The sequence below is a fragment of the Puntigrus tetrazona genome, chromosome 11 (genome assembly GCF_018831695.1).
Source record: "Puntigrus tetrazona isolate hp1 chromosome 11, ASM1883169v1, whole genome shotgun sequence".
Classification (NCBI taxonomy): Eukaryota; Metazoa; Chordata; class Actinopteri; order Cypriniformes; family Cyprinidae; genus Puntigrus; species Puntigrus tetrazona.
Window position 1 is genome coordinate 24,361,443 of NC_056709.1, and position 8,743 is coordinate 24,370,185.

Sequence of the window (8,743 nt, forward strand, 5' to 3'; positions counted from 1 at the left end):
TGTCTCGTCTTTTTCCACTGCAGTCGACTATTAGGGGCCATCCCTAGTAAAAATATATATATATTACATTAAAATATTTAATGTTTTAATACGCAACCTTTTTAAAATATTTTTTTTCACTTATGCAATGCTTCAACGTATTCAAGATTTATAGCAATATAAATCTTTAAGTTGGAAATTAAAATTTTAGATCTGTACTCAAAAAGTGACAATTAACAGGTTAAATATGTAACACTGTGGTCCTGTGAGACACGACATTTCATTCCTTTCTTTTCTACAGTTGTAGTCACAATAATTAGACCACTTGGTAAATATGAGCAATAGCTGTAAGAATAAATCTGAATTGTTTTTTGAATTTATCTTTCATTATCTGACACAAAAATCAAACCTTTCATTGATGTAAAATAATAGATATTGCTGGCGGCGAACAAATATCTAGCACGCAAAATTCTACAGCTATGAGTTAAGGTCACCGGAAGAAGCAGGAACATGGCTTTAAGAAAAGTTTGGATGCAGTAAATGGAAGCTGTGATCTGTTTTTCAGAACAGATCATTGCGTGAATAGCTCACAGTGCTAATTTTTTCCCCCAAGTCCATTTACAAATGAAAAGCCCCTGTTTTACTTTTGTTTCACGTCATACCCGTTCCACTTCTCCTGTGTCAAAACGCGGTTTGTGAACTTGACATTATACTTATTTTTAATTCAATATGTGAAATACACCATTAAATTGTATTTTGTGAAATTCAAATATTGCTTGTGTGCACAACCACTCTTACTGTTGGTGTAGTGAAAATGTGTGTGTTAAACTACCTACCGTGCTTTGGCTTCAACCTTACCATTTTTTCCCAGGGATTTCAGCTGCATTCCAATGTGAAACAGTCAGTTCTATTACCCCATATACACGCAATGAAATATTCATCGTCTGTCTCAGGCTATCTGAGTTAGTAGGCCGGCAGATATAGTATGCTGCACAGGCTAAGACTGCAGCGTCTCACTGTCGCTCCTCAGCAAGCACATCACATACACCTCTGCCGTTTGCTCTCTCTCTTTTTCTTTCTCTCACTTTCTCACACACACACACACACGCACACACACAAACATTACAAACCATTTCAGTCACACTCTCAAGTCTCTAAAAAAGGATATCTGTCCTTCCCCCACAACATTTCGTTTGCCTTTTCAGCCTTTGGGTGGCACTCTTACTATAAAAACAGTACCTGGAGCATGCCTTCTGACTGACTGAAGGTCTAATTTTTCAATGCATTTCAACAAAGGCCAAGCAGTGTTGCCAATTCCCTCTGGATCCGGCGACTCATTTTGTGTGATGCCGGCTACAGAAGGAGATGCATTATTTATAAAACTACTCTCCTGACTGATCAAACACCAGCACGCAATATTTATTTGAGCCGCTGGACATTGGGTTTTGCTGCTGTGATGCTGCTTGGTGTTATTGCTGATGTAATGAGGATGAACTCTGGTTTGTCTCGTAAGAAAATATAGTGCATGAATATAGAGTACATAACTGAACTGTCAGGCCTGACACATTTTAAGGTGGGTCTGTTTTCTGAACGATTGGGGTGTTTTTTTTTGGTGGTGTTACATTGCAAAATGTATAAATCACCCCCCAAAATAAAGTTCTGTTATTACTTACACAACCACCAAATACGTCCATGATCTACAAAATAAGATATTTTTGTAATTATATGAACATACAATTAAACAAACAAACAAAGAAGCACTGAGACATTTCTCAAAATATCTTCTTTTGCGAGTGCACAGGACCTACAGGTTTGGAACTGCATGGGGTGAATAAATAACGAAATTATTTTCATTTTTGTATTCATTATCCCTTTAAGCCTTAACAAAAAATATTAGGAGTATCATATGGTTACAAAAAATAAATATTTTATGCAATGTATTTATTTTTGTGCTTTGACCTAGAAATACATCTCGAGTTTTATTCTCTAAAGAAATGGCCTTTCTTAAAATATAATTATGATTCTTCTCCAAACCTTTGCTAAAATAATAAAATGATTGCTTCCTCTGCAATTTTTTTAGTGTGGTTAACTCAGATTGACATCAAATTGTTGAACAGATGAAACATTGAAAATACAGGGTTATGGCATATGTAACCCTAATGAAAAAGAAAAAAAAAAGGTTCATGGTCCTAAAATGAACTATTAACATAATCCATTTTTTTTTGTAGTGCGCCTTCAGATTCATATAGTTTGTAGATGAGAGTCTGAAATGAGTATCTTTAGGATTAGGCTGTATTTCCGCTACCTTTTCTGCTGCAAATGTACTGCTGTGTTTCCAATCTTCTGCGCTACCTCCCTGTGAACTTTCAAGTGTCTTCTGTGCCACACTGTGGCCTCTAAGTAAGTGTGTAGCCATGTAATTGGTCGCCTCTATTTTGTAAGACTTATGTGTAATCAGTGTGTCCCCTGTCTTTTCTTCAGCTGCTGAACTCCGAGCAGAGCTCTTTGATCCTTTGCGAGACGCTGATTGAGACGGTGTACGGCGAACGAGGACAGGTCCTCAAGTCTAAGGAGAGAAAAGTCTTTCTCTTCGGTGACATGCTCATCTGTGCCAACATCAATGTCAAGTACGTGTCCCGGACAAGGTCAATTGACTTTCTCTTTGTCCCTCCGTCCCGCTGATGGATTGAAGCTCATCAGCCGATCTAAATATGGACTCCTGAGTCTCCTGAAGCATTACAGTGACGTTCCCCACTATGCCGCAGTCAGTGTGAGGGGGTTAGTGGCTAATGGCTAAGGCACAGGACAGAATTGGGCAGAGTCAAATGGGCCTTCATTATCTGGGAACAAATAGCAGGGTGTTTAGCTACAGCGACACGAATTATCCCCATAGATCACAGGCATAAAGGCGCTCCTCTGTTCCACTCAAATAGATTATCTATGACAGCACCATTGATCACATCTCAGCAGTGCAAAAGGTAAACAGCTAAGTGAAAAAGCTCACGCTGATGCTGAATCTCAAAGCTTTTGAGCTAGTCCTTCTACTGCAGCGCGCTTCGCCTCTGTTCTACTAAAGTGTGACTCGACATGCCATTTAGAAGATCTTTAAGAGTTGATAGCAATGTTGATTCCACATTACAAGAGTAAAAGGATAATAAGAAGCCCTGAAACTAGCTGGAGGTCCAGCCTTTCAATGTACCTGACAGCTGATCAGCCTTAAAGCTGATTTGTAAAAAAAGAATTAGAATGAAACTGGAGAAATGCAGCAGTGTGTTACTTGCTCACCAGTGAACATCAGCATGTTCGTAATAAATCCATCATTAGGACTTTTTATCATGGCTTCCAGCTAAAATACAAATCCATAATGTTGCTTTTTTCAGTTTTTATCAGTTTTTTTTGTGAACTTTTCTTTTAGCAGCAAGCCTTGTAACCCAAAAACAGTGAACAAAGCTTAAAGGGAATGGAAAAATGGACATTCTGTCAAGAATTACTCACCCTGAAATTGTTCCAAACCCGTAAGACTTTTTGTTCATCTTCAGAACACGAATGAAGATATTTTTGATGAAATCCAAGAGCTTTCTTACCCTCCAGTAGACAGCAATGCAACTACCGTGGTCAAGGCCCAGACAAATAGTAAGGACATTGTTAAAATAGTCCTTGTGATATCAATTGTTTAGTCTTAATTTTACGGGTAAGGGCAGAGAGTAAGACATGAATTGACGAATATGAAAACTAAGCAGGGTTTATTTATAAAGCTTAGACTTCATCCCTATACTTCATTTTAAATTTCAACTTTTATACCAAAAGCATGGGAATAATTTCTGCTTCGTGACATTAAAAACCTTGAAATAGAGAATTCCAGCGTCTCTTATGATGATAAATACCCTTGAATCCACAGAATCATAATATTTAACAAGAGCAATAAAAGTAGTAAAATTATGAAAACAACTAAGAAAATCGGACAGCTGATGTACATTAGTGGCTTCCTTGAAGCAGCACAGATTGCTGTTCTTCAGATGCTTCAGAAGTGAAATATGGTATTATAAAGTGCTTTTGCATTGTTTGCCTTTTTAATTTAATTTATTTTTTTTTATTTTGTTTTATAATTTTATTGGCGGAATCACAATTGTTAAAAATGAAATCCATTTTCCTCTCTTTTGCATCTTGATCCTATTTTCACGACCAGGGGCCCCCCTGACATCAGCAGTCTGGTTCCGGTAGGTCCCAAGTACACCCTGAAGTGGAGCGCCCCCTTGCAGCAGGTCCAGGTAGTTGAAGTGGGTCAAGAGGGCTCCCAGACCAAGGACACGCTCTATCAGCTGGGAGGACTCAAGCGCTCGGGCGGCTCTTCGGGATCGGGTAATGGCAACGTTGTTACCGCCACTACTTTCTAAACAATCAGATAACACGCATCCTTGATGTGAGTCTCCGAGACATTTTGAATTAATTGACCGTTTCTTGTGAGCAATGCACCTTTTTATGGCCTCCGCAGATGAGTGTATCAGGCAAGGCAGGGTAGATAAGAACAACAGAGGCGCGCTATAAGCAATCTTATTTCACTGTCTGATAGACCACAAACATATTCAGCTTGCTGTCATCAGTTTTGGCGCATTATTTCCGCCTCCACTCCCAATCAGAGAAAGCAAGTTCAGGAGATTGGAATCAGGGCTGAACACTCTTACAAAACATTATTGTGTTTTGAGTTAAAAGACGAGAAAGAGGAAAAGAGCAATTGTGGGGCACTAAGATAAATATGCTGACAGAGTTCCAGGTACAAAGTGTTATCAGGATGTACAGGTTCTGGCTGTTTAAGCCTTTTACTTTCAGAGCTAAAATATTAATGGTGTTGTCTGTGGAACACCCATGTTGGATTGTGCACACAGGGGAGCCAGGAAATTAGATGACAGAAGATGTTTAATTCTGGGGTCTAGCAGACCGCTCACGGGCAGGAGTCTTTAGAAGACCTCTTATGCCCCCTATACCTTATTTCTCTCTGAAATCATTATAAAACAGTGTTCTGCCCAATTTAACTGCCTCTGTTATTTTCCTGCTGTTTTATAACTCAGTGGGCTCCCATTTACTTCGTATTTCTCATTTTCATATGCCTCAATTCGATTTTAAGTACTGGCATGATATTGCCAGTACTTAAATAAATTACACAAGAAATAAAAAGTGACAGGACAAAATATATAGGTTCATTACGCGTCAAATCTACCAAATTTTAGAAATTTTCCCAACTCACATTTTTGATATTGCTAATATTTTTTCTAAATAAAGATAAAAACGTATCGTGACGGTCGCCCAAATATTAAATGTCATAGATTAATATTTACTAAATAATTAGCTATTGTGTAGAGGGTGGTCAAGAAGGCCATTATTACCTGAGAATGATTCAAATTACAGCTTGTAAATATTTTGTTTTACCTAATCTAAAAATTTACATTGGCAAATTTCTATTATTAAAGTAACCATAATGCAAAAAAATATATATATATATAAAAAAAAGATGATTAAATGATGATTCACTGAACTATTTTATAACCATGCATTTTTTTTAATCAAATCTACAATAATATTGTAAAAATACTTTACGATGTAAAGTAAACCATGCATTTTATTTCTCATAAAATCAAATCAATTGCACTTTAAACATAAATGCATTTATATTATATTATACAAAAATGTCAAAAACACCATAAAATGTAATAATCTAAGGTTAGCTTTTACATTTAACCACCAACTTCACGTGAAGATAATCTTTTAAAACACTAGGAATTTTAATATCGCTGTAAAAAAAATTCAGATAGTCTTTTTAAAGAAATGTAACAGTTTAAAAAAACACTCATGAGTGGGTTGTAGCTGATGTTTTATTTCATAGATTTCTGTCATTAATTTCATTTTTCATTTTTAAGACCTTTGTTCATTTTCACAACACAAACTAAAGAGGTGTTGATGAGATCTGAGAGCTTTCCATCCCTCCATAGCAGCTTAAATGTTCAGAAAAGTAGGAAAGACAACATCAGAGAAATCAACATGACTCCGGTTTAAACCTTAATTTTAGGAAGCCATGCGAGTGCTTTGTTTGCACAAAAATAAATAAATATCCACCTTTATTACTAAAACATTGATCTCCATCCCAGTAGGAGAATATTATTTTTAAACTACGGTAGTGAATTGTTATTAGTTGTTGCTTAATAAAATTTGGGTAAAACTTCTAGACTCACACCGAATACTTTTAATGGACTTTGGCCCAAGGTTTTTGTCGGATCCAAAAACCCAAGGCCCCAAGGAAGCACCGACGAGGCACGATCAGGCCCCGGACGTGACTGTGGAAACTTGACTGGCCCTGGCATGCACTAGCGACAGTGGAAACGTAACTAATGTCACCTGGGGTGTCCTTCAGAAGATTTTCTGCAGTTGAACAGTTCAAANCTGAATTGTTATTAGTTGTTGCTTAATAAAATTTGGGTTAAACTTCTAGACTCACACCGAATACTTTTAATGGACTTTGGCCCAAGGTTTTTGTCGGATCCAAAAACCCAAGGCCCCAAGGAAGCACCGACGAGGCACGATCAGGCCCCGGACGTGACAGTGGAAACTTGACTGGCCCTGGCATGCACTAGCGACAGTAGAAACGTAACTAATGTCACCTGGGGTGTCCTTCAGAAGATTTTCTGCAGTTGAACAGTTCAAAGACTACTATGCTAGTGGCTACCCCACACCTTCTCTGGTCAAAATATTCCACTTACAACATCAGTTATTTATTTAGGTGTTAAAATTAACTAAATCATCAACTAAAAAATAAATCATCACCCCTTTGAGTCTCATGTAAAACAACTTTGCAAGATTTCCTTTTTCCATCTTCTTTATATTACTAGACTCGGTCCTATGCTCACCGTGCTCACTCTTGCAGATGTGGAAAAGCTTGTCCATGCCTTTGTTTCCTCCAGGCTGGACTACTGTAATGCACTTCTATAGAAATTTTTCTATAGAAATTTCAGAATAGTTCTGCTAGGATTCTGATAAGGGGAAGCAAACATGATCACATTACACCCATTCTCAATCGCTACGCTGGCTTCCTGTATCATTCAGGATTGGTTATAAGGTTACTCTCCGTACCCATCAGTGCATTCATGGGCTCCCTGCTCCACAAACTTCTATTAAACATATCTATTAAAACCCCCTAGGACTAAACGTTGCGCTATGGGAGATCGGTCATTTTGCTCAGCTGCTCCGAGTTTGTGTAATGGCCTTTCTGACCATCTACAGACTCCACAACCTGTCGAGGTTTTTAATCTTTTTAGATTTTTACCGTGTAGCACTCCCTAGTACGATGGGTTTCTCAGAGTTTTTTGAATATTCTCCCTGCCCACCTACGGATTCCACAACCTGTCGATGTTTTTAAATATGGACTTTAGTAAAGCTTTTGAATGAGACTTTTACATTTGTAGCACTTTTGAGATTCTGCGATATTTTGTGTTATTGTGCTAATATTTTAAGGACTACCTTGGACTCCTAGAGTTTTAATATTCTGCATATTCTGTGTGGTTGTCACTGGTCAGTTCACGGCAGTTATAGAAATGAATCTTTTCCAATACATATAAATTGAGTTTTACCTTTTTTTTGGGCCAATGAAAGCAAATGAAATCAGTATCAACAAAAGTCATTCTTGCAATGCAGAAGAAGTTCAGCTGCATCTGAAGTATTTGCACACTGCTTTACGCTGGACATAAATAATTTAAACTACGGTTACAAAAGCATAAATAATGATTTGATATCTTAAACATTTAAACCGTTGAATACTGATATTTGTAATATAAATTAATATATATAGATTCATATACTTAAATAGATACCTAAAGCTGCCAGCAGGGGGCATCAAATCTCTGTTAATAAGTGAGTCATTGCTATTGAACCGAATCATTTAAACGGGTGATTAGGCTAATTCAGGAATGAAACTGCCGAGAAAATATTTTGATAATTTTTTTGTGGGAGAAATGGAGCAGTATTTTGTCTAAAATGCAAGTCCGTTAATATGACCATTTTGTTTATTAAACTGTTGGTTAAAATCATTATCATATGTAACCATGTTGCTTTGTGGGAAAAAAAGGTCACTCGTTGTGTGATTNTATTTATTTATTTATTTATTTATTTTTTGACAGTGTGTTCAGAAGCACACATCTCTGGCTATGGAACAAGAAGTTGCCACTTTACTCACTATTTTCCAGACACCTTCGACGTAGTCTGGTTCACTGTGTCCATCTTCCAACTATTTATAGCAGCGCATAGACATGCAAACCTGTTTTGCCTGGTCCACGCCACATCTCCCCTCTCTTGTGATGTCACTCCATGGGGCTCCTCGCCCAAACCAGATCCCGTGCTCCCCCACCATACCTCAAAATGGACTCATTTTTCATCTCCTGCAGGCCCTTGTGCCCTAATTTATTGATGGAATAGACCAACATTCCAGGAAAAGGCAGACCCACTGCTGCTGCCTCTGCAAAGCACCACAAAATAGTGGCATACTGCAATTCATAGAGACCCCTGTGAACCGCGAGATGAGACGTGCCCGCTGATGGGGGAGCTGCACACAAGCATTTGTATTAGGGGGTGGGAATGTATTCCTAATGGAGACATATTGCACTGTATATTGGTGTTCTACTCTCACGTAATTTTATCTTTATCCTGTTGAGAAATTGTGCTTCTAGACTTTTGGACAATGTAAATATGTGGACGTTAGTGAGTAATTTAAGAATAAAGGCTG

The 8,743-nt window shown here is 37.8% G+C and overlaps 1 protein-coding gene across 1 annotated transcript in view; it reads left to right on the top strand.

Moving 5' to 3' along the window:
* Positions 1–8,743, top strand: part of LOC122353804 (rho guanine nucleotide exchange factor 10-like) — a 41,763-nt gene that overhangs the window by 21,077 nt on the left and 11,943 nt on the right. Inside the window, exons 15-16 of the mRNA XM_043251671.1 lie at positions 2,461–2,606; positions 4,166–4,338. Coding sequence (XP_043107606.1) covers positions 2,461–2,606; positions 4,166–4,338 — 319 coding nt within the window. The remainder of the gene's footprint in view (positions 1–2,460; positions 2,607–4,165; positions 4,339–8,743) is intronic.